At 43.9% G+C, this 16,370-nt stretch overlaps 1 protein-coding gene across 1 annotated transcript in view; it reads left to right on the top strand.

Moving 5' to 3' along the window:
• The window catches only part of ERN1 (endoplasmic reticulum to nucleus signaling 1), an 85,625-nt gene that overhangs the window by 45,455 nt on the left and 23,800 nt on the right, over positions 1-16,370 (top strand). The window contains exons 5-11 of the mRNA XM_004454063.5: positions 2,932-3,004; positions 5,407-5,529; positions 8,750-8,851; positions 9,719-9,980; positions 11,212-11,290; positions 12,349-12,514; positions 16,084-16,202. Of these exons, the coding sequence (XP_004454120.1) occupies positions 2,932-3,004; positions 5,407-5,529; positions 8,750-8,851; positions 9,719-9,980; positions 11,212-11,290; positions 12,349-12,514; positions 16,084-16,202 (924 nt within the window). The remainder of the gene's footprint in view (positions 1-2,931; positions 3,005-5,406; positions 5,530-8,749; positions 8,852-9,718; positions 9,981-11,211; positions 11,291-12,348; positions 12,515-16,083; positions 16,203-16,370) is intronic.

Here is a 16,370-nt window from a genome sequence, read left to right as displayed (position 1 = left end):
ACCTAGGGAACTTATAGAAAAATACTGGACCTAGGTCCCAATCCCAGAGATCTCAATTTAATTGATCTAGGTCATCAGGAGTTTTTAAAAGCTCCCCATATAAGAGAATTTAGAAACAGACTCCTATACATGGTGACCTGATTTGACCCTGTAGTGTAGTAGGGAAGAAGGGTCTTTTCAATAAATAGGTGTGGGTAAATTAGGATATCCATGTGGAAAAAGGTGTCTTGACTCCTACCTCATAGCAGACACAGAAATCAGTTCCAAATAGATTGCAGATCCAAATGTGAACTGTAAAACAATAAATCTTTAGGAAAAGAAAAGTAGAATATCTTTATGACCTTAGAAAAAGTAAAGATTTCTTAAACAGTATACCAAAAAAAAAAAAAAAAAAAAGCACTCACCATAAAGGAAAGAAATTGATATATTGGATTATATTAAAATGAATTTTTTTCCTTTAAGAGACACCATTAAGAAAGGAAAAGGCAGGCCACAAGGTATTTGCAATACAGATATCCAACAAAGGATTATCTTCAAAATATATAAAGGACTTATGTAGGTCATTAAAAAAAAAAAAAACAGACAACCCAATAGAAAAATTGGAAAAGAGGATGATATCCAAGTAGTCAGTAAATGTATGAAAAGGTACTCCGCTTGATTAGTCATTAGAGAAAGGCAAATTAAAATCACACTGCTATACTTCTGCCCACACACCAGGAAAACAGTTGCTGGTGGGGATGTAGAGCAACCAGAACTCTCAAAACACTGCTGATGGAAGAACAGATTGATAGAACCAGTTTGGAAAACTGTTTGGCAGTATCTTCTAAAGCCCTCCTATACAGTAATTCCCTCCTAAGATCTATACCCAACAGAAACGTGTGTATATAGTCACCAAAATGCATGAGGCCAAGTGTACTGCAGCACTATTTATAATAACCAAAAAGTAAAAACTACCCAAATATGTATCAACAGTAGAATGGCTAAATAAATTGTGGATTCATGCAATGAAATACTGTACATACATCAGTGAGTAGGAACGGTCTACGGCAATGCATAGCAGTATGGGTGAATCTCACAAACATACTGTTGAGCAAAAGATGACAAGCAAAAATTAAACACTGAGTGATTCATTTATATAAAGCTCAAAAACAGGAAAAACTAGTCTATGCTCTTTTGAAGTCAGGATAATGGTTATCCTGGGCAGTTAGGACTAGAAGAGGGGACAAGAAGGGGGTTTTCAGAGTGCTGGGAATGTTCTGTTTCTTCACTTGTTGCTGGTTACATGGATATGTTGATGTTGTGAAAATCAGCTGAGCTATTCATTTACCTGTGTTTTTCTGTTTGTATGTTATGCTTCAATAGAAAGGTTAAAAGACCTCCATGTGGTTCTTATGTGCAACCAAGATGGAGAACCACTGATCTAGACCGTAAATGGGTTGTGAGCTCTAATTTGGGTATTTTTAAAATTACATTATCAATATCCGAGACTGAAACAGATGGGAGAAGGACAGGCCTCGTGCAGAGCTATGTGCACTTCCCCTGGTGTATTTGCCTTTAACATTCTCTCCTTGGGTTTCTTTCCACAATACCATATCATCTATTAAGACTCTGTGAGCATTTGCATGAGTTATCTTATTTGAAACTCACAGCAGCCCTCTGGGATATAGGAAACTGAGCCTGGAGGGGTGAAAGAACATGCCCAAGGCCAAAGCTACAGGTGTTGGAGCCAGGATTTGAAGAGGTCTTTCTAATTTCCAAAGGACTCTTAACCGCTATCCTGTGCATTCTCCTAATTTGTGGTTAAGCATCCCCAGAAACAGCATGCGTCCCAGCTCGGGCCTTGAATCGAGAGACCTGTAGCAGTGCTCTGAAGAGATCACTGGAAGATTTGGAATCATTTTCTGATTCTCAGATATACCTGGCAGAACACCCAGTCATTACAGCCTCAGTGTGGCATTTTTCCTTTTCCAAGGCTTAGTTTGGAATATTGGGATGATGGAGAAATCCAAATCATTGATTTTTTTTTTTTAATTTTTGTTTGTAAAAGCTAGAGAGAATTTTTTTTCTTTCTTGGAGAAGGTGATGACAGTGTTGTAGATGCCAAGAGTTTCTGTAAAAGCAGATATCTATAGAACAGTTTCTAGAAGACAGAATGTTCCAAAAATAAAACATACTGAAACGAACATTAACCGAAAGACCTCGTCAGATGTCAGCTGTTGACTTAACTCAGAAGAATTAGTTTACTGATGAAATACCATTGAAACATTTGGATTCCTTTTAGTTTCTATTCTTGGCACTTACCATAACTTCTTTGTTAATACTAAAAGGCTTGATTTTTCTTCTGTTTTTCAGTGAGCATTATTTACTGAAGAAAACATTAAAACTACTTTTTATGTCAAACTCATATTGTACATGCAGCAATTACCTCTCCTTTTCTCAAAGTCTGAAGTGAGTACTGAGGTGGAGTCTCTTCAGAATCAGTCTCGTGTTTCACTATCACTCTAAAAAGCATTGTCTTTCCACTCAAGCTAGCCTTCTCCAGGTCATTTCCAAGATAGAATGCTTTCTCCTTCCCTTGGAATTTCAGAGGTTGTGTAAATCTCCATTTCTGTGGAACTTTCAGAAAGGGTTTGTGTCCTCCTGAAGGAGAGCTTGAGGAGGCCTCTGCATGCTGGTCATTGAGTGAAGGAGTCCTTGCTCCACAGCAGGGGGCCTGGGCACCCCCGGCTTGTGAGGCTCAGGTGCAGAAGCCTGGGGTACTCCTTCTTGGTTTCTAATTGGGAAAACTCCCATTTGCCATCAACAGTGCTTCTCTTTTTAGCAGAATTGGGTAACAGAAACAGACTCTTCAGGAAAGTTGTAATAATTGCCCAAGACTTGGTTAAAAACTTATTTTTCCTTTTCTTTCTTTTTTTAATTTTTTTTTTGAAGAAACTTCCTTTTACCATCCCAGAGTTGGTACAGGCATCCCCATGCCGAAGTTCAGACGGAATTCTCTACATGGGTAAGAGATCCTATTTTCAATGCCTGAACATCTATCTCTTTGAAAATTAGTCACAGTATTTGGGAAAGTGGTGTCTGTGAGAGGTGTGTGGATTCACTCCCTTCCAAATCCTTCTGAGAAACCGCTTTCTTGCTTTGGTTGTGCTGTGGATGCTGTTCACAGGATCAGCTGACCAATTAATAAATGCCCCCCCCCCACTTGGAAGAATTGACATCTCAGTATGGTTACTCATTTAACAGGCTTTTAGCTGCTCTGTTGACTTACCCCTAGCCACTTAAAGATTGCAACATAGCCAGCAGCAATTGGATGAAATTTAAAGTGAATACAATAGTTTGAGCCAAGAAAGGGAAGCCAGTCCCTGCCTATTAATTATAGGGCTTTCTTGGCATTTCCTGATATCAGAATATTTGATAAAAAACAGCACTTAGCAGCTGGCCTAGATAAGCTGCCTTCATATCTTCAGGGGTCACGTCTTTCAAAGCATCAGATCACCTGCTTTTCTTTCACATGTCGCTGGCAAAATGTCAATGAAAATGCATTTGTAACACAAAGGAGAGTAGTATTTATCTTGAAAGTAGTAATAATACCCTGTATTTATACAGCAGCTTTCCTTCTAAGTGCCTAATGCCTATTCATACCTCAGGAGCTTTATATGTATTTCTGGGTCTCAAATGCAGGGGATTTTAAGTTTTTGCTGGAGACTTGGGGCCTCTCCTCTCTTCTAGCCTTCAGAATGAGGAACTCCCAGCTGAGGGGGAAGTGATCAGCACAGACTTTCCTGCTCTTCTGGGCCATGACTTGGCCTTCCCCCAGAAGGAATCCAGGCAAAGTTGGGCCCTTTATGTCCCTGCCTCCTATCTGGTCTTCCAGCTTTGGCCAGTGATTCACACCTATGGCATACTTGGGATATTGTTTCCAGCATCTCTGTGGTGCTCTCTTAAGTGAGTTCATTAGCATATTTAAGAGCTTGGTGATTGCCCAGTTCAACCATTTAAGTCATAGCTGGGTTATGTAGACTGTAATGGTCCTTGAAGGAAGCAGATGAAAAAGGGTTCATGGTCACTGCTGTATAGTGAAGTTTTCACTCCATCTTCAGATCTTTTTCATAGTAAGAGCCTATTGCTGAGTACAGAGTTATGATCTGTGGGCAAGTTTCACACATGTGGAATAGGCAGGTATGTTCCATCTGTTAGAGACAAGTGCAGTTTTAGCAAATTTTAATGCCCTGTGATCTTCCCTGGTGTCTCAATATTCTGCTTCCAAGAGATCATTGAAACAGGAAACTTTGGCAATATGTTAGGAGGATACAAGTGACCAGAGGCCATGCCATGCAAAGCAGAAATGTACACATCACAGTGTATGCTTGGCCTTCAAGTGGGAGTCCCATGCTACTGACTGGCCACTCCCAGGGTGCTTTGGGTTATATACTTTGAGGTTTCCTAATTGTGTTGTTTGACTGTGCTGTCCACCCACTCATACTGGTCAATCACCTGACCCAAGTGAGGAGTATGGCCTGTGGCCAGGGAGTAACTTACTGAGATAAAACTGAGATAACTTTGGCCTCATTAGCACCAGGTTGCAACCAACTCCACTGACCAGTCATGGGTACCAACTAATTACACTTGGAACTGGTGAGCCTCTTGACAAGTAGGCTAATTAGTAGGGGTGTTAAATGTTGAGTACCAGAGAGATGAGCCCCTGGGCACATATCTGTATTTACATAGATCATAGTCCATGGGATAAAAAGTATCCTTTACAGGGAAGAACTCTTATATTTAAGGCTATTGGTCAAAGCAGTAAAATTTAACGTGAAAATTGGAGACTTTTATTTATTTATTTTTTTAATGTTACATTTAAAAAATATGAGGTCCCCGTATACCCCCCACCTCCCTCACCCCACTCCTCCACCCGTAACAACAACCTCCTCCATCATCCTGAGACATCCATTTCATTTGGTGAATACATCTCTGAGCACCGCTGCACCTCATGGTCAGTGATCCACATCATAGCCCATACTCTCCCACAGTCCACCCAGTGGGCCATGGGAGGACATACAATGTCTGGTAATTGTCCCTGCAGCACCACCCAGGACAACTCCAACCCCCGAAAATGCCCCCACATCACATGGAGACTTTTTTTTTTAACTATGATTAGGTTATTAAGTTTGGAGAACTTCATATTCCATGATTAGGTTATTAAGTTATTATAAAACCTAATGGCATAAGAAATATTATCTCTGCATTACCACTTACCTTCAGAGCATCATAGAAATGTCTTTGACACCATAGGAATTGAGGTCTGTCTCTTTCAGCACAGAGAATTCTTGGGCTGCTAGTTTGGCAGTGATTTTTTTCTTCCATGTAGGATGGGTATAAATGACAATGTGTCCTTGTGACCTTTAGGTAAAAAGCAGGACATTTGGTATGTGATTGACCTCCTGACTGGGGAGAAGCAGCAGACTTTGTCATCAGCCTTTGCAGAAAGTCTCTGCCCGTCAACCTCTCTTCTGTATCTTGGGCGAACAGGTAAGAAAATATATATGTGTATAACCTATTTCCAAAAGAGATTCCAAGTAGCCCTTCTACTAGTTTCCACCTCCTGCATTCATTATGAAGTGTCCAGAGCTGGCTCCTCTAAGCACAGACCTTATCTTGTGGTTCCCCTTTATAAGACGCCTTTGGTGGCTCCCCATTGCCCACAGGATACAGTCCAAACTCTATACCGTGGCCCATAGAGTCCCTGCGATGTGTTGTCCCTTTAGCCTCAACCCTTCCTGCATTTCCCTCACTTAATCACTTTGAGTCAGGTGAACTACCTGCAGTTCCCAGAATAAGCAGTGTAATAGTGTTTGTAATCCCTCTCCACCAAGTATGCACATTTTTACCTATCTGGCAAATGCTCTCCCTTCCTTTACAACTGCTCAAAAGTCACCTTCTCCATGAAGTCTCTGCCTCAGCCTCTCAGCCTCCCAGTCTCCTTGCTCCCTCCCCCTACCCAGGGACCTCCCCTCTCCACCCCCTGGGCACACAGAGCAGTTGGTACAGGCCTATAGCAGCACCATCTCACTACCTACGTCATACTTTACGTGCAAGGCCAGCCCCCTCCTCACCACTCCACTTCCTATTTCCTACCTCTTTTCAGCCTCCTTCTTAACACTGGTAGGATATACTCACACAGTTTATTTGCCTATTTTCTGCCTTACCCTCTAGACTCTCAGCTTGAGGAGGGCAGAGACTTTGTTCTCCTGCTGTGTCTCCACCCACACAGTAGGGACTTGCTCACTGGCATGAGGGAGAGGCCAAGCCCTTCAGTGCAGGGATCTGCCTGCACGTTTATGTGCTCAGCACCAACAGATCACAATCACTCAGTAAATACGGTTGAGTGGCAGGTAAAATAAAGCTAAAAGGGGAAACAAGAAAACATTTAGAAGGAGAAAATTAGACCAGAAACTTGGATGAAATCATTACAGTTGAGCACTAAATTTAGGTCTAAACATTCAGGTAACAAAGACTTTTTAAAAAAGATTGTGAGAGTGCATACCTTCCTTCAGTACTGTGGGAACAGCACCTTCCTAGAGCTCAGTGAGGCTAATCTTGGCCCCTGAAACCGGGACTCTCCTGAAGATAGGAGGAAGGGCTGTACTTAGACTAGCCCCACCTCACCCCCACCCCCAATAAAAATCAAGTATTCCAGCAGACCAAGTAAAACCTTCCAGTGGTTCCAACTTCACTAAGGAATAATAATTGTGAATTCTCAAGCAGAATGGTAGCACTTAAGAGAGTTGGAATGTGCTCTGTCTTTGGTGAAATGGGGTGCCTGGGTCTAATATGGAAACTATTATTTCCACTGCATAACAAGCCACCCTAAAACTTAGTGGCTTAAAACAACAACCATTGTGGGATCCAGGGATTCAGGGAGGGTTTGTCTCTACTCCACATGGCTGGCTGGACTCTCCCAGGTGTCTGGGACCTTGGTTCCCCTCCATGTGCCTTTCTCCACACGGACAGCTTGGACTTCCGTACATGGCACTGGGTTCCCCCATCATGTATAAGCGAAAGCTACACTACCGCCTAAGGCCTGGCTTTCCAAGTCCCATCGTGGTCTGTTGGTCAAAGATAGTCACAAAGCCAGCCCAGAATCAAGAGGTGGAGAAATAGGCACAGCCTCTTGACAGGAAGAGTGGCATGCCCATTACAGGGATGGGAGGAACCAGTGGAGGGGACCTTTTCAGACAGTCTACCACAGCCCTCCCTCTGGCTACAGCAGTTTACAATCCTTCCAGATGGAGAATGTACTCACCTCCTTCCAGGACTCCTAAAGTCTAATCCAGCATCTCGTGATCTGCCTTAGGTGTGGAGGGAGATGAGGCTCCTCAGATATGACCCTGTTTGTTCTTGACACCTGTGAGTTAGAGAGACAAGTTGTCACCCCCAACATTCCTCCCTTCCCCCAACACACATACACACAGCGGTGAGACAGGGACAGGAGAGCTTCAGAATTCAAAAAGGGAAGGTCAGAGAGGCACATGACAGCCACTGCTCCGTGGTAATTCTGAAATCCAGCCAGGCAAATATTTCCCCTACTCTAGGGGTCAGAGACTATTCCTTGACTAGGAGCCCAGTTCTGTCCTCTGGGAATGGTTCCCTAATATATTATTCTACATGACTCTTGGTTCTGCCCTCTGAGAAATCCTTTCTTCTCCATAAGAAATAGCTAGTGTTTGTGGCTCTCTCAGTTTGTTCCCTATCCATAGAAAGTTGGGAGCCTAGAGGCCATTTTTATTTTTTTTGTTTTTGTTTTCATTTTTGCTGTCTCTGGTCCTTTTAGTCCATATGGCTATAATACCATATGTCAAATTATAGTCCATTCCATTTGACAAAAAGTCTTACCCAAAAATCTCTTGGAGACAAGCCTCTCTTTACTTTGGAGTGTGCTACAGGACAACCTTCGAAGAAGGATGTATAGCAATACTCATGGTTTGATCTTGACCCTGAAGCTGTTTTCTCACATGTAGTGCCTTGTATAACGATCTTTGCCCTAAGGCCATTTTTCTACTTGGGACTCTTTTGCCTGCTGCAGAACCATTCTAGAAAACGGAACACCCTCTTCTTTAGCTTATTTCTTTTGCAGTATATCATTCGCAGCTAAGAGAAACCATCTGACACTATCTGAAATTCTGCCTGGGAAACCCCTTAGCCAGATTTACAAATTCATTCAGTAGTTTTTTCTGTCTTCCAAATTACGATGAGTGGAGTTCTTACTAATTATGTCACTGCTACATAAGATGGGTCACCCTTTTTCTGTGACCAGCAGCAGTTTCCTCACTGTTCTTTCCATTTCCACTAATAGTCTTCTTGTTGTCCTTCAGCTGATCCCAAGATGCTTAGGTTTTTGTTATGGCCCCATCCTACTTCTAGGTGCCAACTTCTCTACCGGGTATCTTTTGCTTTATAATATTCCACCCCTAAACTCAAGTGGCTTAAAACCGCCACCGTTGTATTACTCCCAATTCTGTGAGTTAGGAGTTCAGGATGGGGTGGCTCATCTCTGCTCCCCAAACTCTCAACTGGGCTCACTCATGCACCAGGCCATCAGCAGCAGCAGGCCTTTCTCTCATCACATGAATGGCTTGGTGATTCTAACCTGCCATTTAGGGAGGGTCTGTTTGTTACCATTTAGTTGAGCCTGACAGCTAGGTAGGTGCTGCGGGCCATCTGTGGTAATGGAGTGGTGTGTGTCCCCCAGAGTACACCATCACCATGTATGACACCAAGACCCGGGAGCTCCGCTGGAATGCCACCTACTTCGACTACGCAGCCTCGCTGCCCGGGGACGACCTGGACTACAGTAAGTGCAATCGTTTGCCTCGGAAGGTCAGGACCAACGAGGAAGTGATCGCTCCAGAAAGCAGTGCTTCTCCCCCAGGTTCTGGACTTGCAGTGAGCTTGAAGTAAATACTTGCCGTCCTTGTGGAGGGACCTGGGTGAGAAGTCTGGAGGGTGACCAAAGGAAAACGATGGAGCGCTTAGCCAGAGGGAGCCTTGTGACTCACCTCTTGAGCCCCTCTGTGTTAAAGAAGAAATTGTAGAATTGAAAATCAGCATGTAACATTAACAACCCTTCAAGAAGGCCACTCCCTAAGTGTGGTTCATCTCCTACTTATTTCTCCAGTTCACCTTCCCGAAGCACAAGCAAAAACTAAAAATCAATATTGCCAGCTGAATGCTGGTGTCTGAAAGTCTGGCAGAGATCCTTGCCTGTCTCTGGTCTAGCCCTCTTATATGTCCTTTTCATGTGTCCATGTTTGAGTGTACCTTTTGGAGCCAGATGTGGGCAGCAGCAGTGGTCTGGTCTAGCTTTCACCTCAATTGACAGGTTTTAAATGATTGCTACAAAATACCAGAATAGACGTCTCCACTGTCTCCTTTCCCTTCAGAATTTTCTCTTACTTCCTGAACAGTAGGGTAAAGAACAAACCGAGAAAATTGCTTTTGGGAAAGCAAGCCTGTTTGATATTTGTAAGCCAGGCAGCTCACATGTCTTATAGACACAGCCTGAACAGGTTCATTGGAAACCAAGAAATTGTTCAGGGGAGATTTGAGAATACACCAGAAGTCTTGTTGCCTCTTGCCAAGTGACTGCAACTTACCAAGACAGAGGATATGATTTGTGAATGGACGAGATGCAACATCTTTGTTTGTCTGATCTGTACAGAGATGTCCCACTTTGTGTCCAATGGCGATGGGCTGGTGGTGACCGTGGACAGTGAATCTGGGGATGTCCTGTGGATCCAAAACTATGCCTCCCCCGTAGTCGCCTTTTATGTGTGGCAGCGGGAGGGTCTGAGGAAGGTGATGCACATCAACGTCGCTGTGGAGACCTTGCGCTACCTGACTTTCATGTCTGGGGAGGTGGGGCGCATCACCAAGTGGAAGTACCCTTTCCCCAAGGAGACGGAGGCCAAGAGCAAGCTGACGTGAGTATGGGGAGCTCCGGGCAGATGAGGGCAGTGGTGGCCCCGCATTTGATACTGCTGCAGCACGGTCTACCATATGCAGGAGGTGAAAGGCAGGCAGATGTCTCTGAAACCTGGCAGATGTCTGTGAAGCCAAGAGGAGTATAAACAGCCAAGGCTGGCTCATTCAGAAACCTCAGAATGTGGGACCGAGGGGCAGGGGAGCCTTTGATGCTTCTTAAATTTTAAATAAATTACATTATGGGTGGACATAGGAAAGAGACTGCTGGTATACACAACATAATTTGGATGTATCTCAGATTGTGGGAATAGAGGAGACTTTTTTTTTTTTAACTTTATTTTCTAAATTTTTATTTTATATTGTTTTAAAAATCAGTAAAGTATTACACTGTATGTGTGTCTGACTTATTTAGCAGGCTTGTGTCTCTATCCCCACTTGTTAACTAAATCACTTAAACTTGCTGAGCCTCAGTTTCCTACTTTACAGACTCGTAGAGAAGGTCAAATAAGATAATATGCATAAAAGTGTTCTCTAAATTGTAAAATACCATGCAAATGTAAGCTATTTATTGAGAGATGTTCAGATAATTTAATAGATGGCAAATTCCAAACTGGCTGTTGGCAATATCCAGAAGGGTCTGGAGGTACAGCTCCTGCCGTTTTCAAGCCAACACCACAGGCAATGCCGCACCACCACCCTCTCCTTGGTGCCCCAGTCAGGAAAGACCAACTAGAAGTCCCACCCATTTGGAATTTCTTAGGCATCCCTTCTGCTACAGGCATCCTGGTCAGAGCGGTTGACTTGGGGCTTCTATAGAACCGTTAGAATCCTTAAAAACTGTAAGATAGGATGGTAGTGATCTTGGTGGTAGCTCATTTATCAAAGTATGACAGGGCCATCTTGAAGGTTTTGGCAGTGGTTGCCAAACATTCATTCTCTCTAAGATGACCATTGCACATGGTCCTTCCTATGTCATCTGGCCTTGACATTTTGGAGATGAGGAAACCGAGGTCCATACTTCTGTGGACCACAGGTGACACTTGGGACCCGTTCTCTTGGTCCCAGGGCAGTGCCCCTGCCCTCACATCCCATTGCTCTCCTTGCTTGGGAGTTAATTTTGTTATGCCTGTGGGTGGTATATGGGGCTATGATTCTTCTCTCCAAAAAACCCCTCTTTTGGGATCTGGAAATTAAATGACTTTGGAATGCATGTATCTATTTTTCTCCTAGGCCCACCCTGTATGTTGGGAAATATTCTACCAGCCTCTACGCCTCCCCCTCGATGGTACACGAGGGGGTTGCCGTTGTGGTAAGTCCACTACAGGGGGTCCACAGATGCAGCCTGCTGATGCTCCTGTTCCCTTTAGCAAACAATGGCAGTTACATGTGAACATCCTGTTGGTTAAGAACCCAAAACACAGGTCTTAAGTCCTCATGAACAATTTCTGCACATACCACATTCTGCTCCATGAGGAGTAATACACGACCAAAGTAGCTTCCTAAAGCTGGGAAGCTCTGGGTATTCCCCTTTGCTTTCATGTCCAAACTAATCTCCACGGGCTGGTGTTAAGGCCCTCCTCAGTCCAGTCCCACGATGCCCAGGGTTAGTTTCTCTGTGGGATTTATACAGTCCAGCCACATGTGTCTTCTTGATTTCCAAAAATGCCCTGTTCATCCTTCTTCCTTCTGAGTCTTTGTTCAGGCCACTCTTCACACTTGAAAGGCCCTTCCTTCTTACTTTTCCCGACTCAAATCCTTTCCAGCCTTATGACCTCCTTGGATTTCACCAACCTGCCTCAAGTGCTCCCTCTCTGAGTGTCGGAGACATCAGGACCCTGGTCGTTCCCCTGATCCTAGCAGTGTGTGACCTGCTTTGCCGGCATCTCTTGTCTTCCCCATGAGCAGGGAATACCTGCTCCTTAGATCTTCTGTGGTGCTGTGCCTGAGCCAGCATCAAGCAGGCCTGAACACTTGTTAATTGCACCAATTGCACCAATCTGAGCTTCTAGAGTAGTTGCAGACTAGTAGATAGCCACTCTTTCCCTGCACTCATAATAGCTTCTTGAAATTACACACATATACCCTTCCTGTTCCCAGTACCCAGAAGTAAGAAATTAAAAAGACATCGTGTTAAAGGTGCCAGCGCAGCACTTTCCAGCCTTGGGGAGGAGCTTCTCTTGCCGTGTCTTAGGGCCTTCCTGTCTTGTTCTGTCTTGGACCAGCCCCTCACGCTAGAAATCCCAATTATCTTCATTATGGCAGTTTCTTCGGCACCTAGGGCAGTCGCTGGGAAGGTCTGCTGTGGGACCTGATGGACCTGCTTGCCAACAGGGGCCCCCCACCTCACCTCTGGTTCTGTTTTCACAGCCCCGAGGCAGCACTCTTCCCTTGCTGGAAGGTCCCCAGACGGAAGGTGTCACCATCGGGGACAAAGGGGAATGCGTGATCACACCCAGCACCGACCTCAAGTTTGACCCTGGGCTCAAAGGGAAGCACAAGCTCAACTACCTAAGGAATTACTGGCTTCTGATAGGTAAGAGTTGGTTTCTCCTGGCTTTAGGTGGTAATGCACTGCCTCCAGCTAGGCAAAAGCCGGCCTTGCCAATTTATAGCTCCCTTTCAACTTTGAATGCATTTTGCTCAGTTCATTTCCAAGTTGGTTGTTTAAGCCTTGGAACATTTATTTTTTTCCTCCCACAGAAAATAAGTAGGTAGTTGTGTTACCAAGCAAGGCAGTTCTCAAAAAATTGCTTAACACTTCATCTTCCAAAACTCAAGTACTAAATAATGCAGACTTTGTGAAATTATATTAGACACATTGAATAGCTCTTACATGCACAGCATGGCACTGAGCATATTGGAATCCATTTCCTTATTCTCACGTTGGCCCCATGTGAGGTAGGTGCCCTTGTTATTTCCTTTTTATAGTTAGGCAAACTGAGGCTATTCCTATGGAGGAATTTGCATGGAGTTGTTTTGGGCTTAGAAGGTGGTCGAGAGAGGAGAGGGTTGAAAACCTAGGAGGAGGCGATTGAGAGTGGTGAAGAGCTGGAGCTGGACTTGGCTCAAGGAGCCACAGCACAAGGCCTGGGCAGTATGTCCCGGGCTTGCGTGGGGAGGCTTCCTTTTTCTTTTCCCTCCCCATTGTTGCTGTCCCGCCTTCTGGTCCTGAGGTAGGTGTCGGGGCCCTGTCAGCAAGAGCGATGACTCCAGGGCTGGAGAGAAGCTGTCTGTCAAGTGTCCCAAGTAATCATAACAGGCTGGAGTGCTCCTGCACCTGCTCTCTCCTCCCTGTGCCCTGCCAGCTGCCCCAAAGAGGCGCAGCCCCAACAGAGGAGCTTAAAAGGGGGCCACAGAAGGACAAAATGTCTCCGGATCTCACTGATTTGAAACCATTAGAATAAGCAAACTCTTAGAGTCAGAATCTAGAATATGGGTTACCAGGGGATGGGGTGGGGCTAAGGAATGGGACATTAAGGCTTTAATATGCAGGATTCCTATTTGGAATGATAGAAATGTTTTGGTAGTGGGTGATGGTGATGGGAGCATAACATTGTAAACACAATTAACAGTGCTGAAATATATATCTGAATGTGATTTAAAAGATTGTATATATGGTAATAGAATTTTAAAAGTTTTTAAATCCATTGAACTACACTACACAAACAGTGAACCCTAAGTTAAACCATGGACATTAATGAATAGCACATTCTTATAATTATGCTATCATAAATTGTAACATGTTCCACACCTTTGCAAGGTGAATGTAGGTAGTAGGGTGTTGTATGGGAATCCTATGTGTAATGCATGGTTGTTCTGTAAACCCACAAGTTCTCTAACAAAGAAAAAATATTAAAAATAAGGGGTGCCACAGTGCACAGGGGCTGATGAGGTTTCTTCTTCCCATTCTCTTCCTCTTGGTATTTGCTGTAGAAAATGGTCAGAGCAGTGGGCTCTGGGAAAGGCTCTCCCATGCAGAGGGGCTCCTGTAGATGGGGGCTGTATGACCACGGGCTCCAGGGCAGGAAATGTGGTCTACTTGGGCACTGACCCCTCCTTTGTAGATCATCCATGTCCTGTTTTTTGTTCATACTGACTCCATATAGCCATTTTTCTTTTGGATTTTATTTTTGCCAAATAATAGCAAAGAAGCTAACAAACTATTTCTACCTTTTTAACAGCAGTAGTTTGGGAAGAATGTATGAATGGACCCATGGTGAGAAAACTGATGAACAGAGGCCGTTAGAATTACAAGGCTACTCAGTGTTATTTATATGTACCCATTAAGGAGTACATAAACCACTGCCTACCAGTGGTTAAGAAGTAAAAATAAATAAATAAATAATAGCTATAAACTAAGGAAATGTGTATTGGAAAATATAAAAAATATGGGGAAAAAAGACATTGTAGCTAAGTTACAAAATAATATCCCTTTAAAATGGAAAGGTTGTCCAAGTAAGAAAGTGGGAAACCCAGCAAAGTAGAAAGAAGTAATTAGGTAAGCATCCCACCAAATTCTGAAGTCCCTTTCTAGGGCACTCCAGAACTAGCTAGTTAAAAATAAGGCTCTGAAGTCTGGACCTTATTGGTAATGATAGATAATAAATCACTAAGAGCAGATACTGTTTGTACAAAAATATCGAAGTGATCTGATGATTGAGTTTGTTGGACACTTGGTTCCGAGTATGCTGCATGGTATTACTAAAGGCCCAGCTGTACGGGGGCCTGTGTGAGGACGACCACAGGAGGAAGAGAGGGGATTCGGGCTGATGACCGCCACAGCATTATGTTGGTAGGTGGCTCACCCAAAACGGAGGGCTCTGAGGACTAAGGAGGAGGGGGCAGCAGAGGGGACACTGTAGTGCAAGGAAGCAAATAGAAGGGCAGCCTGACTTCGCTTAAACCCAGGTCTGCTAGTGAGCCTCAGAGTACTCACATTCAGATTCCTAGGCACCCCCCAGCAGAGACTGATTCAGGGTCTGAAATGGACATACAACACATTGGGAAAGCCAGCTCTAAAGCAAAAGCACGCCTCTGAGTTCTTTGATGGACAGGAGGAAACTAGTGCAGTGAGTTTCAAAACAAAATTAGGTTTCTCTTAATAAACAATGTAATGAGGATAGACAACTCACCTAAGACAGGAAACTGAAGATTCTTCCAGGTGAAGAAATGTACATAGCTTGGACTAGTTTTTGTTTGTTTTTATCTTGGAAGTACATATCATAAAATCTCTAATATCTTTGGGAGAACAATAGAAAGATCGTAGGAGTGAGTCCTGAGTCAGAGAGAGAGAGCATCAGTCTCAAGGTAAAAGGTGAACTGGCTTTTGTTGGGGGGGCGGGGTGTGGAGTCACTTCATTTTCAAGCTAAACAGATCATCAAGGCATATCAAATCCCATTTCCTTACTTTATTCAACTTTTTCTCTCCCAAGGTAATTTGTACACAATAGACATGCCATAAATAAGTAACGGATACCAGGTCATTTTAGGTAGTCTGTGAAGAACACTGAATGAATATTGAGTGGAAGCCCTGACCCCTGTTCTGCTAGTAAATATGTCCTGTTGCTGTCTTGTGAGAAAATCACTGTTTCCTTGGATGGGAGCTCACAATTAAATAATAGAAGGAGCAGAAGAACTCCACCTGAGCAATTTAAATACCACTGTGGCAATGGGATAGCCTTAGTAGGGTGATGTGACCGGTAAGGTTTGGAGGGAGAACTCAAACTTTCACTGAAGCTTCCGAATGCCTCGGGCATGACTCAGTGCTAAGGGGCTCGAGCTCCCTCCAACTAAGACAAGGAGTTATCCAGGCAGGTTTTGCTTCCAAACACATCCTGAATGTCCTGATCCCTCTCGTGACAAGGACACATCTTTGTTCCTCATTATGAAACTGGGAATACTGTATGCGTGCCATAGAGTAACAAAATTTATTTTGATGTAATTTTCAACAACTACCTCTGATTTCCTCTAACTTTATAAATGTGAGGGTCTGTGTTGTGGACCTGTGCTTCTGAGAATAGCAGCTGTTACATAAGTTTAGCAATGAGTGTGACCACATGCTGGGGAAACTGTTCTTATTAACGGTTTTGTTTCCTCTCGTAGGACACCATGAAACTCCACTGTCTGCATCCACCAAGATGCTGGAGAGATTTCCCAACAATCTGCCCAAACACCGGGAAAATGTGATTCCTGCTGATTCAGAGAAAAAGAATTTTGAGAAAGTGAGTGGGGAAATGAACCATCAGCTAATGACTTCTTATGCCAGGCGTTGGGGCGATGGAGCATTAGCCTTTGTCCTTGCCTTTACAGCTTGCAGTCTAATCAAGGAGGGAAGAGGAGTGCATGTGAACCCCTGGCAAACAATGTAAAACTAAAGGGGAGGAAGAGGT

This window comes from Dasypus novemcinctus, chromosome 21 (assembly GCF_030445035.2).
Source record: "Dasypus novemcinctus isolate mDasNov1 chromosome 21, mDasNov1.1.hap2, whole genome shotgun sequence".
NCBI lineage: Eukaryota > Metazoa > Chordata > Mammalia > Cingulata > Dasypodidae > Dasypus > Dasypus novemcinctus.
Note: the sequence above shows the minus strand (reverse complement) of the source record. Positions and strands in the feature narration are given on the sequence as shown.